Source organism: Galeopterus variegatus, unplaced genomic scaffold, assembly GCF_000696425.1.
Source record: "Galeopterus variegatus unplaced genomic scaffold, G_variegatus-3.0.2 Scaffold0, whole genome shotgun sequence".
NCBI classification, from domain to species: domain Eukaryota; kingdom Metazoa; phylum Chordata; class Mammalia; order Dermoptera; family Cynocephalidae; genus Galeopterus; species Galeopterus variegatus.
The window spans coordinates 2,714,897-2,737,491 of NW_007726111.1; the positions used below are offsets into that span (position 1 = coordinate 2,714,897).

General features: G+C 35.3%; 1 protein-coding gene across 1 annotated transcript in view; it reads left to right on the forward strand.

Annotated features, from left to right (window-relative positions):
- The window catches only part of CACNA2D1 (calcium channel, voltage-dependent, alpha 2/delta subunit 1), a 480,749-nt gene that overhangs the window by 361,091 nt on the left and 97,063 nt on the right, over positions 1–22,595 (forward strand). Inside the window, exon 11 of the mRNA XM_008568138.1 lies at positions 19,700–19,858. Coding sequence (XP_008566360.1) covers positions 19,700–19,858 — 159 coding nt within the window. The remainder of the gene's footprint in view (positions 1–19,699; positions 19,859–22,595) is intronic.

Below are 22,595 nucleotides of genomic sequence, written 5' to 3' on the forward strand. Positions count from 1 at the left end.
GAATGAAGGTTATACCTCTGGGTCATTCTGGGAACCAGTGTAGATACATGAATCATTACATGAAGGGTTATCCCTTCCAAGGGGAAAATGTGCTGAAGTATATAAAGTTGGTGACTGCTCCCAAGAGACTTTGATTCTCTGGTATTTCCAGATCACTATGTATAATAGCAGAGGGTTCCTTGCAATCTCAGATAGTTAGAAGTTGGGCTGTCATGAAATGAAATATGCATGGGGCACCAAAAGCATCTGCCTCAGTTGGAAACTGAAGAATGCTATTAATAAACATGTTTTAAAAGAATTACTGATTAAGCTGGCTTTGAATGAATTTTATACTTTCAACATTTAGCCAGCAACTAACAGTTCTTTCCTAGTTAAGATAAAGATGGGATTGACACTGGGATTCATGAGGCCTTACAAATTTTAAAGGTCATTGCTTTTCCTAAAAATATTATGGTTTTTAAATGTTTATTTCTTTGAAAAAAATTGTTGAATAACTTCTTTAGAAACACCATTACTGAGAAACATTTGCAAGATAATTCCTTGTGGTTTCTGTGAGCCAGGTTAATACAGACATTACTGATACACTGACAGCTTTTTGTAAATCCTATCTTGGTTGTCCTCACTGGTGTGGCTTGAATGAGCTAAAAGCAAATGGGCAAAGAGAATATGTTGCTTGTAGACATAACTAGGAATGCATTTGATCTGGAAGTAATTAATGCATCTAAACACCTCAAGTTAAAAATTATAAAAATGTCTGTTATATGTTCAAAAGTAGGAAAGAAGAGTGATATTGAAAGACGCACAACACCTGAAAATTGTAAGGTGGATGTTACAGGAAGATGAACTCATAGGGATTTCTCATTCTTCTCCAGAGAGATTTCTTACTGGTTTCAGCTCCTAGTATTACTGATCTCAGGTCCTAGCTCCTCCTTAGGCTTCCTTAGTTTTGGTTAGTGATTTTCTCTACTTTAGTTGTATATGGCTATCACCATAAGGGGACAGATTTTTTTTTTTTTTTTTTTTTTTTTTTTGTCAACTGTACTGTGAAATTTTTTGTACTATTTCAGAATAACCATTAGTATACTTTTATGACTGAAAACTCACTAAATGACTTTAAGTGATCATATTATTCTAGAAATAGACATGCCCTTCAGAAAATCAGTAGAAACGAGATCCAAAGTAGACACGTGTTCATTATTTTTTCTTATTTGCTCATTAATCTTCTATTTAATCATAAGTGATAGGTAATTATTAAGAGTTATTTTTTTAACAATGTTCATGTGGCAGAAACTGTTCTAAGTGTTTTTCATGGCAACTCATTCAGCCTTTATAACAACCTCGTGAGGTTGATAATAATACTATCCTTACTTTTACCAATAAGGAAACAGGAAGAGTTCTAGCAACTTTTCCAAGGAAGAAGACAGTATTGGAGCATAGTCATCTTCATTAATGAGTCTAGTTTTAACCAAAAATTCTGAGGCTGAATCTTCAGGAAAAAAAATATAAAATAGATTTCCTAATTTTATAGTTACAACTGATACTCTGAAATAAATTCTAAAATAAGTTAAAAATAATGATTAGGTTATAAGAACAAAGAGAAATGCTTCCTTTTAAATATAAATTTGTTATTCCTTTTTAAAGAAGAATACTATTTGTGTTTTGGTGGAGGAATTCTTTTTGTTTTTTGTTTTATTCAAATTATTTTAACACTTGTACATGTTTGTGGGGTACAGTATGTTGTTTCAATACGTGCATATACTGCACAAAGATTCATTTAGTGTAGATAGCATAGTTTTATACCCATTAGTCAACCACTTCTCAATCCCCACCCCCCACCACCACACTTTTTGTAAGCATTATTCCAATTTCTACTTTCATGAGAACCATTTTTTTTTTTCTTTTGGATTCCACATATGAGTGATGTCATGTGGTATTTGTATTTATGTGCCTGACTTACTTCACTCAGCAGGATGGTTTCCAGTTCCACCCATGTTGCTGCAAATGATAGGAAATCATTTTTCTAATAGCTGAGTAGTATTCCATCATGTGTATATACCAGTTTTTTAATCCATTCATCTGTTGATGGACATTTAGGTTAATTCCTAATCTCTTGGCTGTTGTGAATAGTGCTGCAATGAACATGGGAGTGCAAGTGTCTTTTCATTATACTGATTTTATTTCCTTTGGGTATATACCCAGTGGTGAGATAGCTGGGTCTAGGGTAGATCTATTTTTAGTTCTCTGAGGAACCTCCATACTGCTTTCCACAATGGTTGTACCAGTTTATACTCCCACCAACAATGTGAGAGAGTTCCTTTTTCTCAGCATCCTCACCAGCATTTTTTATTTTTTGTCTTGTTGATAATAACCATTCTAACTAGAGCAAGGTAGTATCTTGTGGTTTTAATTTGCATTTCCCTGATGATTAGTGATGTTGAGCACTTTTTCATGTGCTTGTTGGCCATTTGTATGTCTTCTTTTGATAAATTTCTGTTCAGGTTCTTTGCCCATTTTTTAATTGGGTTATATGGGGTTTTTTGCTATTGAGTTGACTGAGTTCCATTCCATATATATTCTGGCTATTAGCCCCTTGTCCAATGTGTAGTTTGCAAAAACTTTCTCCCATTCTATAGGTTGTCTCATTACTTTGTTAACATTGTGCCTTGATGTACAGAAGCATTTTAATTTGACATAATTCCATTGTATATTTTTGCTTTAGTTGCCTGTGCCTTTGTAGTCTCACTCAATAAAGTGCTGCCCACTCCCATGTAGTGTAGCATTTCCCCTGTGTTTTCTTCTAGTCATTTCATAGTTTCAGGTCTTAAATTTAGGCCTTTGGTCCACTTTGAGTTGATTTTTGTGTATGGTGAGAGATAGGTGTCTACTTGCAATTTTCTGCATGTGGATATCCAATTTACCCAGCATCATTTGTTGAAGAAGCTGCCATTTCTTTATTGCATATTTTTGGCACTTTTGTTGAAAATCAGTTGGCTATAAATGTGTGCGTTTATTTTAGGGCTCTCTATTCTATTCCATTGGTCAATTTATCTGTTTTTGTGTCAGTACCATGCTGTTTGAGTTACTACAGCTTTACAGTATATTTTGAAGTCAGGAAGTATGATGTCTCCAACTTTGTTCTTTTTGTTCAAGATTGCTTTGGCTATTCAGAGTCTTTTGTGGTTTCACACAAATTTTAAAATTGTTTTTTCTATTTCTATGAAGAATGTTATTGGTATTTTGATATGGATTGTGTTGAATGTGTAGATTGCTTTGGGTAATGTGGACCTCTTGATGATGTTAATTCTTCTGACCCATGAATATCTTTCCATTTATTTGTGTTGTCTTGTTTTTTTCACAAATGTTTTATCATTTTCAATGTAGAGGTCTTTCACCTCCTTTGTTAAATTTACTCCTAGGTATTTCAGTTTTTTGGTAGCTATTGTAAATTGGGTTACCTTCTTGATTTCCTCTTTGGCTATTTCATTGTTGGCATATAGGCAGACCATTGATTTTTGTGTGTTGATTTTGTATCTTGCCACTTTACTGAATTTATTTATTAGTTTTAGCAATTTTATGGTGGAATTTGTAGGGTTTTCTAGTATAGGATCATGTTATCTGCAAATAGGGGTAATTTGATTTCCTCCTTTCTGACTTGAATGTCTTTTATTGCTTTCTCTTGCCTTGTTGCACAGACTACAACTTTAATGCTATGTTGAATAAGAGTGGAGAAAGTGGGTATCCTTGTCTTGCTAAAGATCTTAGAGGAAAAGCCTCCAATTTTTGTCCATTCTGTATGATATTAGCTGTGGATTTGTAGTATATGTCCTTCACTGTGTTGAGGTATTCTTTAGAGAAATTTGCTGTATTTTGGCTTGAAAAAGCATATACACATTGGATTATTCTTATGCTTGCAAATAAACAACTAAATACTACATCTAGATTAAACATTTTACCTAAGTATAGTATATCTTTTTTATGTATTTATTTACTTCCTTTAACATGTATTTTTTTACTCCTATCAAACTATATATATTCTTATTTACATTTATATAACATTTACTATCAACCACATTAAATTCATAATTAATTCTTATGGAACATTTTGGCAAGAAAAAAGTTGAATTGCATTTTTGTCTTAGGCCCTTTTCATCAAATACAAATTGAACAATTTAATAATATGGAAGTTCTCTGGATGAAACCTTCAAAGTATGACTATAACTTCATATTGTATATGTGTGTGCATACATGTATGCATATGTAGTTTTTCCTATTTTCTTTCTGAAACTGTTTGAAAGTCTAGGAAAGCAACATTATAACTTTTAGCTTTTGTGATTTCAGGGATGCATAGTAATAAAACACTGAGGAAATAGGGGAGTGGTTCTATAGTAAACTTTGACAGTAATTTTCCCACAGAGCCCCCACGCATTTCTCTTCATCCTCATTTCTTTTTTTTTTTTTTCCTTTTTGTCTTTTTTACTGGCCAGTAATGGGATCACAACCCTCGGTGTCGCGCCCATACCGGGGACTAGCAACGGGATCGCAACCCTCAGTGTTGTGCCCGCGCCACGCTCAGCCAGTGAGCGGGAACCGGTCACCACATGGGATCCGAACCTTCAGCGGGAGCGCCGCCGCGCTCCCAAGCGGCGCATTCTCCAGTGCGCCACCGGGCCGGCCCTCATCCTCATTTCTAAGAGCATGTCAGCTGTCGGGTCCGCCGCCAGTAGCTGCCAGCAGCTGACCCGTACAGCCCTAGCCTCGTTCCTTTCAGTGGACGAGCGAACGGCCCGGGATTCCTCTTTCCCTCTGGTCCCCTTTTGAAGAAGACGGGGAAGAGAGCCGTGAAGAGAGGTGAGCACACCACCGGCCCCAAACCAGCCCAGTTAAAGGACACTCAGATGCGGTGGGGGTTCTGTCAAGCAGTTCAGTTTATTAACACACAAGCTTTGGCTTTTAAAGGTAAATGGCAAAGGCAGATTTTTTACATCCTCCAGTCAGCTTAAGGGTTAAGGGCATGCATCCTGTCTCAATACCTAGCTATTGCAATTACGCAGTGTTCACAAGTGCGGCCAATAAGGGCTAAGGCAAGGTTCCCGCAGACACTCCCACCCTGCTTTCTCCCGGCGCCATCTTAGGCTGCCACGTTAATCCACTTGTAATGTCACTTTAAGGTGGTGTTAGTTTTTTAAAGCCCCAACAGTCAGCCATCTAAAGACTAGTGGTGCCATCTGTATTATGAACACTTTTCCAAAGTGGCCTAGGACCACCAGACAGAGTAATCAAGCAGGCTCGCATTTTTAGGTTTATATGTCTTAAGTTTCTTTTATTTTTCAAAAAAGTCATTTTTATGCCTACATCATGTATATGATGTCAATACTAATGCTGCATCATTCCCAAGTGTTGCTCCCATCTCCAGGGCTGTTCTTTGTTGCAGAAAGGAAGCCTGCTGTTAGGCAAAGCTGAAATGCAAGTATAATGTGGCTGTTTTCCCACTAATCCAGTTATATGCTTTGACAGAAGTAAATGGTAGATGATAGCGGCATCAATTCAATCATAGCATGTTCTGATTTACAGGAAGGGAGTGAAATTTGTTTGTGAGTATGAGGGAGTTTGATATTTTAGGAGTAACATACTACAAGCCAGTGGAGGCTGAAAGGAAAATGAATGCTGATTATGGACAATATGTTAAAAGTTAACAACTAAAGATCTTCATGAGTTTCAATAAAACCAGACATTACCTTACTTAAGAATTAAACACAAATGTTATGATTACGTTAAAGATCTTTGAGTCAGTTTTCTTCTCGGAAGCTTTTCTAATTCATGGTCATTATAAAATGCTATCTTTGATTTCTCACCAGAAAAAAATAATCAAAATATAATTTCTTCTAATATATTTGCTATTACTTATTGGGTACAACTTTTTTTAAAAAAATAAGTTCTTCCTTTTACTCAGACCGAAGTCACTAAATAACAGTTCTAGAAATGATAGTGTGTAAATGCAAGTACAAAATGAGGGGTGAGGAACCATGGCCAAGTAAGAGGCTGGGAAGGAAAGGTGAGCCCTACTCCAGCTAGAATCTTTTCCTTAAATGCAACTGCTAAATAAGCCTGCAGATTTCCTGAGTATAGACTTCTGTGTGAGACAGGTCAGTGCTCATGTATGCCTATATACAAAAACAAAAAAATAATCTTGAATATGATATTCTAAAGATTTTAATGCCTTTGTTTTCTATAGTCTTTAGATCAGGGAACCAATATTTGTTGGTTCACATGAAGTAAAGAGCAGTATGATGGAATGATCTCGCCAACACATCATACCTGCATTGACAATCTTCATGAGGCTCACCTCTGGTTTGGTGGCTTACTGTGCACTCTTCCCAGGCAATCCTGCCTTAGATGTACTGGTAGAATTGCACAGGGGTAATGCATGACCTTTGAGACTTCTGGTTATGTGACCTTGTACAAGTAACCTAAGGCTTATAAATCTGTTTCCTCCTCCTTAAAATGGGCAGAATCACATTGAACTTGCCAAAACGTTATCAGGCACCAAATGAAGTGTCACATGTAAAATGCTTATATACCGTAATCATTATGGTTATTGTTCTTGTTGTTGTTATCATTTTCCAATGCTTTTCTGTCAATCGCTGGGAGACTATTCTTCATGAATCTCACATTTTTTGAAGTCTAAGCATTAACAGCTAAGTTGTTCAGATTTATGTACATTCCAGGACAGTAAAGATGGAGATGTCTCCTTCCCCAGAAGAGATTTACATTGCAGAGTAATGAAGATATTGTCTCTCTCTCTCTCTCCTCTCTGGAGGGGAAGATGGGTGGGCAGCCAGTGGCCCCAGTGTAAGGTCAGGGACTTCCTCCTCTTGGGAATCCTTGACTGTATACACCTTGCTGCTGTGCACACAACCCCTGGCCCTCCTCCTGTTGCCCTGTGGGCACTGGGGTTTGGGTAGCTGTTGTAAAGAAAGATTTTACTTTGGCTGCTGCTATTGCTCTGAGTAGTAAACTGTCCTTTGTCTCTGACCCAGAGGGTTTGTATTTTTCTGCCAGTTATCTATGAAACTGTAGGAGGCTAATTTGTTAGTTTGCAAGCAGGGTAACATCTCAGACACTTCGCAGTTTGTGACTTGACATTTTAATACTAACTAATATCAGAGTGGAGGTCTGTTTAAATATGGATTTGTACTGTATAGGCATGACTTCAATTGCTCCATTTCATAGGTGCCTTAAATTGCAGTTTTCGTTCTACGGGATTCCTAATTTGCTTCTAGATAAGGGCTTTTTTTTTTTTTTTTACATTAGGAACTTTCCTACTCAGCATATGATAATGAGCACATTTGTAAATTGTCTCACAATTTGAACTTAAAGCTTTTTCTACCCACCCCTCAACTCAAAATATCTTACAAAACAGGCTCTTTTTTGCTAGAGCTCAAATAAAATAAAAGATATTTGGCATGCCAATTACAGTTTTGTAACAAATGAAATCTAAGAGAATAATTTCATTTGTTGTCATAAAAAATAGCCATCCATCTACATTTCAGGAAAACTTTGTCAACCCATACCTCATTTATGTCAACAACAAGACTGTAGTTTATATCCTTGCTGCTCAAAGCCGGGCCTGAGGCCAAGCATCAACAGTGTCTGTCGCCTGGCAGCTCTGTTAGGCAGTAGTTAGAAACGCAGCATCTCAAGCTCTACCCCACACTTATGGAGCCAGAATCTGCATTTAACAAGCCCCCCAAGTGATTTCTATGCAAGAGTTTTGATCACATTACTGTTAAGTGTGTGTACAATAGGTGAGTTTAATGCCATTATGGAAGAGGAAATCAGGGCATATTAAGGAGGTACATTTTGTAAATTCAACAGGCATCTCTCTGGGGCTTGTTATAACTAATCATGTTTATCATTGACGTATATTTTAAGATCTTGGTAATTTACAGAATTTCCAATACTAGGAATGTTTATAAATACTTTTTTTTGTAGCCATTTGCTTTGTTTGGGGGGGGATATTAAAAAAAAAAACAAGAAGGAGTGGAGTTAAGGGCATTAAAAGCATACACATTTCCTCTTACAAATTTGGTTGTTTTTTAAGGTAAAAATGGGTACTTTAAAAAATACCTATTTAAATCACATATAAAGAAATTATAAACTGTAAAGAAAAGACTCTGAAGAAAAGGACAAATTTAGGGATATAATAACAGGGCAAAGTAATCAAGGTTATTTAGTTAAAAAAAAAAAAAGAGAGATGCCAGAGGGATGCCAGCGGATAACTTAATTGCTTTGCAAATATAAGGAAGGTTTATAAGAAGGTGTTGACAAGTATGAAAAATATTTTTTTCCATTAATTACATGGTACAGTAAGTTGTTGGTACTTAGAAATTAGTTGTATAAGCAGTTTTAGAAATAGCAAAGTAATAGTCAAGGTGATGCAAAAGGAATACTTTTATCCTGAACTATTGTCTTTAAAATTATAGAAGTTATTGACTTATTTGCTACGGGTTGAAGGATTAGGAAGAGACTCCATGTGTGTTGTGTCAGTACTTATTGGGCAAAATTTTTCAAATTATATTTATTCATTTAATTTTGAGTATAGGTAAAGAGAGTGACTTGGGCTGGGCTGAGCTATAGACATAGCAGAATTGTTCAGAATTATGTAGATTAAATTAAATTATAATTATTTGCTCTTAATTATTTAGTAGACAACATTCAATAGCAATATATAAATTGATACTATTTTAGCAAATTTTAAAGGAACTAAGAAAGCATTTTGAGAATTTTGCTGCATGTAGTGTAGCTTAAAAAATATGTGCTTAGACATGAAAATCTTTTGTTTGTTAAAATAGAAGAGTCTTTGTCATAAAGTGATAATTTGCATAAGTTTTCTTATAAGCTTCAGATACAAATTTTGGGCATTTACCTTTTCCAACAATTAATTCACCTTCCTAATGTTTTGTTCACTGATTTATGCTTCTTGCACTTTTAAAAATATATTTTAAAATATTTTTTCACTCTTTGTGAATTCTGTCCTGCTTAACCCTATGCTCTATTAATAGGTATCTTCCTTACTCATATTTTTGATTAATTTATACCATAATCATGCTCTCAGTTTTTAAAATGTTCATATTCGATCTCAGTATAACTGAGTTAGATTGAATATAATTCCTTCAGGCCTAGTCGATAACTTTGGTCAACTGTTTTTGTTGATCCCAGGTGCCAAAGAACTCATTGGTGATGTTAATAACCTTGCTTAAAAAGCAGGTCTATCCTTTTTGTTTGGTGCATGTCTTATAGATTTGTGCAGATTAGAAATCACTTCTGTTTACTCTTAGCATGATCTTGATGCTTCTAGAGAGCTGCCTGCTTATCTCACTGACTTTGCTCAGGTCTTTGCTCAAATGCTACATTAATAGAGAGCATTTCAATTTGTCATTCTGTCACTTTAGTTATTCTCTATCATTTTTCTTTATAGCACTTCTCTTTACCTATTTTATATACATTCATTCTTTATTTTCTATAACCCTGTATCCCCTTCTCCCCAAGATTAATGCTTCTTTAAATGCTGAGAACTGTCTGTTTTGCACAAATGTTACTGTGTATAGAATAGTTCAAAGCACATAGTGGTCATTCTTCAATTTGATTCTACTTTTTGTTGTTTATAACCCTGCTAAAAAAAAAAAAAGTACTACATATGTGTCAGGATTTTATAAGAAATTTAAATTTTTGATAAGTTAACTTTGAGTTCTTATATGACCAATTATCCTCATTCATATTATCAGTATTGCAGTATCTCTACTCTGCAAACACGTTAGATGTGGATATCCTTCTCTTTGTGATCTTTAAGCAAACTGAGCCATCACTGTGCTTTAAATGCTGTTTTTTCAACTAGGGAATATTTTGCAAGTAATCAGCTTCAGGTGTCCTCATGAAAATATTGCATGCATTTACCATCACAATGTTGGTAAAGAGGAATCGGTTAAAGAGGAGGTGATCATTTGGCCATTTCACTAAGGTTTTATCTTTGGGAGGTGGCATTTAAATTTCCAGAGGGCTATGAAAAAATACTCATAATAGAAATGATCTGATATGATTGTTGCATCTCGAGAATGATGGAGTAAGAAAGAATTTGGCCCATCTTTCCAGTTGGACAAGTGTTATGGATTCGGGATTGCATAGTAGTTGATTAAAAGATAGTTGAGAAAATATAAATGTCAGGTTGAGTTAGTGAGGAAGCCAAATACAAATTACTTTTTGAAAGAAAGGAATAGCACACTCTCAATTGCTTAAAATTCTTCTAAATGCATATAATTACAGAATTTAAAATTTTCCTATTTCAAATTATAAGTAGATTATATTAAAAGTGATACTTGGGACTTACTTCAGCAAAAGTGAACAGGCAATATTGGAGATGTCCTGATTCACGTTAATTGGAACATTTGTTTAAAAATGAAAATATTTCTTAAAACTTTTAATGTATGATGATTTATATTTATAGGCAAACACAAATTTTATCTTTATAATTATAATACAGAGAATTGTATTCTGTTTTCTCTATTGGTGCCATTTTCTTTTGAAATATACAGAATTTATTATTCCTTATTTATCTAATTTTTTCTTATTGTTAAACTATCAGATCTAAATTGTACGATTTTAGAACTTGAGGGGCTTTCTACTTAATCAAGTAAAGCCCTTTATTTCAGAAAAGAGAAACCTAAATCTCAGAGGATATAACTGAATCCACTGTGGTCCTGATGCATATTAGAGGCAGGGCCTGGGCTAGACCTGGTTTTCTTAAATTGAATTAAAGAGCGGAAAATTCTTTATCAATGTGTTTCTGTTCTTATGTAATGGATCAAGTAAAGCAGAAACCAGCGGCCACTGTTGAAAACAGCACCATCAATTGGAGGTCAGGAGTGATTAATTATAACAGTGCTATGAGTGAACATATTCTCGGCATCTGTAACTGTGGGAAGGTGACATACCTTCTGGTTTTTCCTGGACAGGGATTAGTAATGGAAATTAAAATCACATTCACAGCATTAGCAAAAATCATGAATTAACCAGCAGTAGTTTTAATAATATATTTAGGACCTGTATTAAAAATTGAGAAAAGAATATATGAATGTATGAGATATATTTAGAAGAGTTGAAATGTGGAATTAATGAACAATTCTTCCTGGAATGAAAAGCAGACTGATGTGGAGATGTCAGTTTTTCTAACTTATTAATAAATGCAATTTTAATATGACAAGAAAAAATTTTCTAAAGTTCAGTAGGAAGACCATTATGAAAAAAGTAACATGGCAGGGTGTGGCCGCTTACTCTTCTGGTATTAACATGCATGTAAGTTCAAAGTGATGAAACACCTTAGAGAAAACATGTCAGGAAGTTTGGATTTGAAGTTGAGCTCTGACTTTTGGTTGCTGTGTGACTCTGGGCACTTTGTTGAACGTTAGAAGCCTCATTTTCTCAACTATATAATAGGAACCATTTAAAAGCTAAAACATACCTTGTGGAATGTTAAGTAACATAATGTAGTGAAGTGTTCAGTCTGGCACACGTATGATTCTCAATATGTTTTAGCTAATACTTTTATTATTAATATTAAAAAGTTCATGAAACAAAGGAATAAAAAATTATAGAAATATATCTAAAATCATAATTTATAAAGAATGGATCATGAACCAGTAATTATTCAACAAAGGGGAAAATTGAATACTTGAAAAAGAAAATAGCTTAATTTCTTACCTCGTGGTATTGAGGAAAATAAATTCCACCATAACTAAACACCAAAATGTAAAATAAAAAAAACCCATGAAACATTAGTAGAGGCTATATGTTAATATTTACCAGATTGATAGATGGGTGATTTTTTAAGCACAAAATTATTTTAAGAAATCATAAAGGAGTAGGGTCATATGTTCAAATTAAAAGGTAAGTGATGTGAACAGACACATTATAGTTGAACAAAACTATGAATAAATTGTCAGCACATGTTGTTCTCTATGTATATGAAAGAGAAGGGCTTTGTGACTTTTTGCCCTATTTACCATGAAGCCAATTTTAAAAGAAGAGTTTTATGGTTTAATGAAAGATCAGTTTTAAACTATGAAACAGGCTTAAAAGGGTATGCTGGCCTGTACACCAACGTTCATAGCAACATTTTTTTTTTTTCCATTGATGAAGTGTTTTATTTGAACATTTATTTGTACATATTTGTGTGGGAATTCTACCAGTTGTGTTTCTTGCTTCCTTCCCAACCACATTGTTTGTAATTGATTTTGAAGCTGGTTTCATATCTTACAAGAGTGCAATTGCACCTGGTTTTTATATGAGGATGGATGATGACTCTCTAGTTTTGTTGTCTTTTAAACTTTTGACATCAAATTTTGACAATTTTGTACTGGAAAACTTATTTTGTGCTTGTACTAGAGACAGTCAACTGGTTTATAAGTAAGGTTGATAATCTTTATTGAAAAATAATATGGAAGTTTTGGTAGCTTTTTATCATTATTTGACAAAAATATTAACAGATAATAAACTGGATACTAGGACAAAAGAATCATTGGTATAATCAAATTCAAATATTTAAAAAAAGGTAAGTGATGAAGTAGAAAAAGAGGACTTACAATTCATAGAACTGTATAGAATTAATATATGAGAAAAAGTTTTACTTCACTACCAATCAAGGCAATTCAAGTAATTAAAATATTGAAGTATGCTTTTTACTTAAAATGTAGCAAATAAAAAATGTTAAGTGTTGATGAGAGGTGCAGTGAGACTGGCACACATATACTTTAAATTGGCACAGAATTTCTTAAAAAACCCAGAAGTCTTTCTTAACTGGGAATCCAAGTGTATCCATATCTGTATGGATAAATGTTATCAGCTATTTTTCTGAGTTTTAAAATAATACTTTTGTTTTTATATAATATTTTCTAGTTTCCAAATTTTCTATAAAAAATGGGAAAATTAAAAATATAAAAAGTATTTTTAATAAGAATATATGCAAAAAAACAAGCATAACCAAGATTTTGAAGGTCACAGCCTCTGTTCACTTTTATTTTCCTGCATCGCCACCTGGTGGCCAAAATGTGGGTAGCATCTGATACTGCAATTTGTGATTTACTGCCTAATATGCAAAATTTTAAGTTTTTTTTTTATTTAGATTATTAATTATTATATGAGTTTTATATAAGTTATTTACTAGAATTAACTTATGTAAAGAAGTTCACTAATTTTTTTTACTTTAAAAAAATACCCATGTTCTAAAAGCAGGCAGGTCTGGATGTTTTTTTCCTCTATATTTTCAAATTTATTTGTTCATGATATAACCTTACTTTTTGCTATATTACATGCCCATCTCTTTTCCAATTTTGCATGCTGTCATTAATATAATTCACATAATAGATATATTGCATACACAATATGATAGCCTATTATATTTTCTTACTATGATGTAAAGTGAGATAAATATTTATATTGCTTTATGTTTTTATTGGTTATGAATATTCATGAGATACAAAGCTGATTGTCCCCCCTCATGCCCAAGATGCGAAGGCCAGATCCATACTGGCAGCATGCCCATTACTACAAGTTGCAATTGTACCCCGTGTCCCCCTTCCCCTTCCCCCCCATTCCACTTTGTTCCCAAGGTATGTTCTCTCCCTCTGCAAGTCCAATGCACCACTGTGGTCTTTTGTTTCCTTCCTTTTGTCTTAGCTCTCACTTATGAGTGAGTACATGTGGTATTTATCCCTCTTTGCTTATCATCTTCACAGCTTAAGTCCACAATTTTGCACCGTATTTCTTTTGCATGCAAAAAAGAGAGGAAACAAAACATTAAGACATCTAAGAAATAATTTAGATATTGAACAATTTTCAAAAGCCGAGGAATTATAAATTATGTCCCATTTTTGCCCTTTACAAATGTTTGATGACTAAACAACGTACAAAGTACCTTACTGTAAGTCTGCCTTTACAACAGTTTAGAATCCATATACAAAAAGAACAGTCTTTGTGAGGTGGGAGGTGGAAATTAAAAGTCGACCGGACCGAGTGGGCAGAGAGTAAATGGGCTGCCTCTCTTTCCCTGCAGTTCCAAGTGGAAGATATCACCTTAGGGATTTCTTTTGTCCTCAGTTCTTAATGTGCAAAACTCCTTGAACCCACTAACCCTTTCAAAGGGACACTTGGTGTTCCATGAAGGTGTCTTACAGTGGCCATTCATGGGCAAAGGGTACTTTTCAGGAACTTCGTGCTGCTTTAACTTGTGATGGGTATTGAAGTAGTGGCAACGTTTCGTTGTCGCTATCCCAGGACAGTGCCATGACCAGCAAAGTCCTCTTCAGAGAGATTTTGGGAATGATTTCTTATTCAGCAGAGGACATCAGACAAAAATGGACACTGCCATTACAAAACCAAGAGTTTGACTTATTTCATTTGAGAAATTAATACTTTGTTTGGGCCCAAATATGTCTTTTAATTTGATGTGTGTAATTGACTTATATTTAATAGGAAGGTTCTTTGGAAGCATTGAAGTATACTGATCAGAGTTTGATTAGAAACTGTTTCAAATACTAAATTAATGTTTGAGGGACACTTTTAGCATCTTGTTAGTGAATTTCATTTAAAGGTCACTACGGTTGATATTGTTAATCGGAATATTTCTCACAAATTAGGAATCCGTTCTGATCTCAGTATTGAGTGCACACATGTTTTTAACTAAAACAATTTTTTAAATGGCAGAGTTGCAGTTTAATATCTGCTATGTGCCAGGCTCTACACTATGTGCTTACACATTTGTAATTTGACTATTTTAGCAGTGTCTATTTGGACAGAATATTTATATTTATGAATGTACCAGTTTAGCAACATATTTCAGAGCTAAAACACAGATCATCTACTTACAAGTCTGTAGCTAGATTGATCCACATTTTGCACTGGCTTCTAATTTTCTTATACTTCACATCCAAGGAATCAAATGGAAAATTCATCATTCATTCAGTAAATATCTACAGCATAACTATTACAAGTGAAGTAATGAAGATGCAATGGCGGAATGGACATTTTCTTTGGCCATGAGGGCTAATAATGCAATGGAAGAGTCTGTTAGGATATCACACGAGAAATGTCAGATTATAACTGTGATGTGTTCTGTAAAAAAGAGACATAGACTTAGGAGAGCTTATGATAGGGTGATTTCGTCTAGTAAGGGAAGGTCATGAAAGCCTTACATGAGGAAAGGATGTTGCACTAAGTGAACAACTGAGTGAAGAAGGGAAGAAAAGAGTCATAGGCAGAGGAACAAGGTATGTGGAAGGGGAAAAGGAAAGACTGTCCAAATGCTGGAGTAAAGGTAAAGTCCTCCGTCATTTCTGCTGCAGATGCTCATGTTAACCCACACACCTTCCTACCAAAACATGTTAGCAGAGATTTGTCTTAGCAGCTGTAATCAGAGACCTACTTGGTTGAATTTTATGGGATCAGAAACTGAATCACTGAATTTTAGTTCAGATTTCTGACTCTGCAGTGTTAAGTATACACTTTGAAAACAAATATTTTCTTAATACATAAAAAAAGGAGGGCTCCTTAAATCTATCTTTTCACTCACCATACACAATTTCCAAGCTTTGTAATGTTACCTTATTATACTTGTGCTCTAAGGTTTTTAATATGTGGTTTTAAGTTCATATCTGGAAACATGTTGCCAAATACTGCCATTTTAGTTCATGAAAATTAATCTTTTTTTTTTTTAAATAGGTACATAGGTAGGTAGGTAGGTAGGTAAGTAGATAGATAGACATAGATATTCTAAAAGCAGATGTGTCTATCTAAGATGTCTGTGCCATATTCTTATCTAATTTAGAATTTAAAAATTTCTCATCACTTTCCTAGGAGAATAAGATTTGCTATAGGGAGTTATACTTCATAAGTTATTCCTTCCTCTGCATTATTTATGAGTTTTATTATGAGTACAATAAAATTATTTCTGTTATACACCACTGAATTTGTATTTAATGAATTGAATTTACATTTAATAGGTTTATGTTAAACTGACTTAATGCAAATGCTTCACTTTTCTGTGTTAAAAGCAGGTCAAGGTCAATTGAAAGACTTAGGACAATACATTATTCAGGGCTCAATTTCTGCATAACTTGTACCTTTGTGATGATTCACGGTTTAACTAAATCAGGAACATTTCCTGCAACTGTTTCTAATAATTTTCTAAGGTCAGACATTTTACTATTAACGTATTGACAAACTTTTTATTTTTTTTTAAAAAACTAATATGGGGGAATTCTCAAGATTCGTTTGTCTTCAAAATGGAACATGTAGAATAAGATTGCAAAGGAAGGGTGGTGAAAGAGGCAGTGGGACTCATCGTTTGACTGTAAAGAAAACAGTAAATAAATGTATTGGAACTTTATTCTCATTCATACGATGTACCTAAAAGTAGTGTTCAAAATAAAAATGAGAAAGGGCTGAAATTATTTATGTGTGCGGGACAGTTTACTTCCTGTTTCATCTCCTTTCTCTCCAGACTTTCCGTCTCCTCCCTTACCTTATCCTAATCACCTTGCCTCGTTGTTCATTAAAGGAGACAAAGCCACAGACAGTGACTTCATCATCTTGTCAACACCGAATCTGCATACCACCTGCATTTCTACTCAGCTTCCACTGTTCTTTCCTACAATAATGAAGCTGATATGCATTTTTCCAAAGAGCTGTTCCTCAACATGCCATCTGGATCCCATCCTTCCCCACCTTGCCCAAAATGTGGTTTTTCATTTCTTTTCTGTTTCCTGCACACTTTTCTCCCTTCTCTTTTCAATGTCAATCCTCTGATACTCTAGTGACCCCTCACTTTAAAGAAGACTTTTCTTGACCCCAGGTCCACCCTGCAGGTGCCACCCTGTTTTTCTGTTCTGCTTCCCAGCCAAGGCACTTTGAAGGTTGGCCTTGGCACATGCTGCTGCCTTCTGTCTGTTCTGCCCCCACAGAAACCACGTGCATCATGTGGATGACTGTGATGGGCAGTTTTAAGTCCTCACCTTCTCTGTCTATGCACTGCAATGTCTCCCTCTTGAGACACTTTTTTTTCCTTTCATCATCCAAGACAGTCCAATCTCCTGATGTCCTTTTTGTCTCCCTGAGAACTAGCTCTCACTCAGTTTTCTCAGGTATTCCTACTCTGCTTCACTTTTATTCACATAGCTCTAACCCAAATTTTTATGCTGAAGCCTTCTTTTTTTTTTTCAATCTTTAGCCAAGACTTCCTTTGAGCCTCATGCTTTAAATGTTATCATTTCTTGACATCTTTGCTTGCATATTTCACATATATTGGAATCTCACCCAAAGTTGAACTCTGTGTGCTTCTCTTTCCCATTTCTCAGTTATCCCTGAACCGGCCATTCTTCCAGTCCTCCAGCCAGCCAGATGCTCATGCCAGAAGCCTGGCTGTTATTCAAGATACCACTCAGTTACTCACACACATACTAAATTCACCACCATGTCCTATTGACTCTCAAATATATATCTCGAATCCTTCCCTTTCTAACCATCTCCATGAATACCAAAGCTACTATGTATTTTCATCTAAGTTACTACAATAGCCTCCTCATGATCCTTCTTTCCTTAAATTTTACTCACCTTATATCTATTTTCCATACAATTAAAGTTCTAGATTAAATTATTTTTCATTTGGCTTAAAATCCTCTAGCAACTTGCCATTTGACAGAGAATAAAAATCACACTTCTGCAGCATTTTCATTGGATTGTACATGCTCTAGCCCCTGCCTTCCCCTCATTATACATCATTTGTCCTCATATGTGACCAAACTAAACTCTCCTCTATATTTCATTAAAAAGCTTTTTCCCTATGCGTGCACGCGGCACAGGGCCTTTGCACGTGTTATTCTATTTGCCTGGAATGTTCTTCCTCCATGTTCCTCACTGGAACATTTCTCCGGAATCACAGGAAGTGCCATTTCCCAGGGGAATTTTTCCTCGACTGCTCACAGTCACAAATTAGAAACCCCTGCCCTGATATTGTCTCCTACAACATAGTAATATATTGCTTTACAGAACTAACCATAATTTATCGTACTATATTGAGAGGCGGTGCAGGAACAGTTAAAATCACAGGCCTGTGCCACAGTGCTGGTTTGAATCCTGACTCTCTATCACTTGTGAGGTATGTGGCTAGGGATAAGTTATTTAACCTCTCCATGCTTAAGTCTCCTCATGGATAAAATGGGGAAAATGATACTGCTCATATTCTAGAGCATTTGCAAAGAGGAAACAATTAGTATTTGTACAGCACATAGTAAATACCATGTAAGTGTATGCTTATATATTTGGTATGCGTGTGTTTGTGTACTTGTGTGTGTGTGTATGTGTGAATAATTTACTTAATGTCTGAAAGCACAAACTATCACCTGCTTGATTCTTAGCATATAACGAGTGGCTAGTAAGTATTTGCTTAATGGCTTGATGAATTGTGCAGTGCACCTTATAATTGGGCTCAGCGATCTTCAGCGAAAGAAGAATGACACATTATATTCACAAGAATATGAAATCACTTGTGGCTCACCCATTAAAATTATTTAATTATGCAAGGGTGTTTCAAAAAGTTCATGGAAAAAATAGATTTAAGAGATAATAAAAATCTTTTCCATGAACTTTTTGAAGATCCCTTGAATCTTTGTGATCTGAGAATATTTTATCTAGCTAGTCCCCTGCCTTCTTGAAAGTCTGTTTTTTTTTATTATTCTCCTCTTGCAGAGTGACAGTCTAGGCCCCAAGAACAATGAGGAACTTACACAAATTGCAGAAGTAGTTAAATGATGATCCCACTCATCTTAGTGTCCTGGACCTTATTGCAGTACTTTGTTCTGGATTTTTTGGGAAATATCCAATAAACTATGTGAGTGATTTTTATAGAGTTGGTGAAATTACTTTGTTGAATATTCTTAAACCTTCAGTTTTGGGCAGGATTTACTGGAGATTATGTTCTCTGCTCTTTCTTGCCCAGGGCCTCATTGCCCACAGCAATAACTGTCTGGTGATCTGCTTACCCTTCATCCTGCCTCCATGATCGCCCCTCATTCTATATATAACCTCTAGAGGGTTATTTCTAAAAGACCACCAATTGTTCCTGATTCTTTCAGATCACTTTCTTGTTTTAGACTCCATAGAAAGACTCTACCATCAAATTTCAAAATTACTGAATATCTATTCTCCATACAGTTGCTCCAACCAGTCTTTCCTGATAAAAGGGTATTAAAATGTTCAACTTCTCCCTTCATCCTGGGCAAGCATCTCATGGCACTTCTGGATTTTGAATATATTTCATATATTTCATTGTTTTGGGATTTTTATTTATTTATTTTGGTTTACATGCTCATCAAATTTGAGAATCAGAAAGGACCTCACGTAACTCAAATCCCAAATTTATCAACAGGAAAAGCAAGCTTCAGGCGATAGGCTCAAGGTTTACAGTAGGAGTTGATGGCTTAGATGAAAATTATCATTTGGTCTTTAGTGTGTGTTTCTTCCTGATCTACTCACTTTTTCCTTTTGAAAGAGAATGGAATGCAATGGGGTTGAGAAGTATAAAACACAAGTTCAATGAAAGTTGTATGGTTGATTTTAATATTCATTTATAAACTTACTTTTTTATCTTTTGCAGTTTAACAGCAATGCTCAGGATGTAAGCTGTTTTCAGCACCTTGTCCAAGCAAATGTAAGAAATAAGAAAGTGTTGAAAGATGCAGTGAATAATATCACAGCAAAAGGAATCACAGATTATAAGAAGGGCTTTAGTTTTGCCTTTGAACAGCTGCTTAATGTAAGTATGAATACTATGACTTTTTAAAAATTATTCAATTTTAGCATCTGAATTTCAGTATCCTGATAGTTACTACTGTCTGGGGTTAGATAACAGTGCTATTTTTAATATATTTAGAAAGTAGATGTATCCAGGCAATAGAAATCTTTGAACTGTTTTTATTTTTCAATCCAAATTCAAAAGGTATACAAAAATGTAGATTTTTTTCTTTTAGATCTTTTCTTTCCTCATATTTTTCAAACTGTTTAAAAAATTACTTATAAGCTAATGATTTAATTTAATTTTGAATAAGTACTTGAAACTTAGTTGGCCTATGTAAATATCTTTTGTTTTTCTTATCTCAGTTGCTACAATATTTTTCTGGAAACCTGCACTTTCACTCATCAAATGCTTGCTGGAAATATTCAGTTTTAAACATCTAGTTTTGGTCTTTAAGTTGTGAATAGGAAGACAAGTCCCAGAGCAGGATTCCTTCTCAATGAAGATTCCCCTAAATCATGCATCAATGTGTATAGTAAGGACTTTGGCATGCTACTGCCCCATGTTACAGCACGTATTTCACACTGTGGACTAATATTTTCAAATGGCTCTGTCCTCTTCTTTCATTTTGAACTACTTGAAAGCTAGAGCCATTTTTCAATTTTGTATCTCTCATGAGGCGGCATTATTACAGTGGTTGAGAGTGTGGCCCTAATCTGTCTGTACCTTGGTTTCCTCACTTGTACAATGGGGGTCAGCATGGCACATACATCAGAGGGTTGCAAATAGGTTTGGCCATAGGACCTGGCATGCAGCACACCACATGCAAGTGTAGGTTGCTGTTTGATGATGGAGTCATGCTCATTATTATTATAATTAATGATTAGCCAATGTCGGTTACAGAATCAGTTCATAATTCCTATCATATTAGCTAAGTCACTGAAAAAATAAAGCCTTTCATTTGGTCTTTTCTGTAAACCTGACTTTGTTGTTCCCTGAGTGAATATTCTAAACAGTTTCTGAGATGTCTGATTGATTCATTCATTCATTTGTTCATTCTGCCAATATTTATGGAGTGTGTCACAATTTCCTATCATAGTAGTAGTGCTGGAATAACAGAAGTAAACAAGACTACCTGTTCTCAGGAAGGTCCAGCATAACATGCTGTATTAGTTTGTTTCTGTTGCTTATAACAGAATACCTGAAACTGGGTAGTTTATATAGAAACAAAATTTATTTTTTACAGTTTTAAAGACTGGGAAGTCCAAAGTCCAGGGAACACATGGTGAGGGCCTACTTCTGGTTGGGAACTCTGTAGGGTCCCATGGTGACCAGTGTATCACATGGCAAGAATGGGCTGAGCAAGAGAGAGCTAACCTGTTCACTCACTCTCCTTATAAAGCCATCAGAACCACACCCATTACTCTGTGAATGGAATTCATTCATTAGTGTACAGTCCTCACAATCTAATCACCTCTTAACAGCAGCACCTTTCAATTACCATAATCGGATTTCCCACCCTCTTAACCCTGTTACAGTGGAGAAGAATTTTCCAATAAATGAACTTTTGGGGGACATATTTGACCCATAGCACATGCTAAATCATCATCCATAGAACAATGTGAAAGTGCCCTTGCCAGGCATTCATACATCTGGAGGAGAGGCTCCACTTACCCAAAGAAGTAAGGGCAGTATGGAATTTCCTTGAAAATGGGATTTTGAAGAATAGGTAGAATCTAAACAGGTAGGTGAGAGAGGAAGAATTATTTCAGATAAAAAGAACACTATGGACAAGGCATAGTAGTATGAGACAACATGACACATTTAAAAAATTGCAGATGGTTTGGCAGAGCTGGGACATAAGCAATATAGGAGCAGCAATGGAAATGGAAAGGCCATGAGGTATCAGTTAATGAAGTGGTGAGAATGACATGCTCAGAGTGTTCTAAGTTAGGAAGCTGTTATAGAGATCTGGGTGTGGGAACAGAAGTAAAGAGATAGTAAAGAGAGTGACATGGTCACTGACTGGATGGCATAGGAGGGGCTGCTGAGAATGGGAGGGGATGAGGTGACTCCAAGGTCTCTGAACTGCACTACTAGGTGTGTGGTGGCAGGGGAACCTGGACAGAGGGAATGTGGGGCAGGAATAGTTTCAGATGTGTTGAGTTTGAGATCGAGTTATTTAACAGACACCATTCGATAAGCAAGTAAGGAGACAGAAAAAGACATTCAGCATTGCCATTTTCAGGGCAAAATATCTTTGGTGACGTGAATATGTTTGTTAAATGTTGTATGTTCATTAATAAAAAGTGAAAGGTCAAAACTTTGAAACTCATGTAATTGACAATATTAGATTGAGATACTATATGCATCTTCTAGGAAAGGAATGTAAGGTTTTTATTTTTATTTTTTTTTTAATAAAAATTCTTTTTCTTGAGTCACTAATCAAGTTTTCCAGATCTTGGCATTTTAATTATCCTTCTTAGTATTGTTAATTTGCCTTACTTCATTCCCTCCTGTTCAGGTTTCAATTGTGAAATGATCAGGGTCTCAAGCCTAACGTACTATTTCAGAGACAGTCTCTCTAGAGAGGCCACATTAACTCCCACATTCATTACTAATTGCTGATAAAATATGACTTACCTCCTATCTGCCTCCCTACTGCCTTTACCACAGTTGTAAATGATTTTTAATGTGTTCTCAGTTATTCCCTAAGTAAGTCTCATATGTTCTGCTTTCCACACATCCCATATGTTTT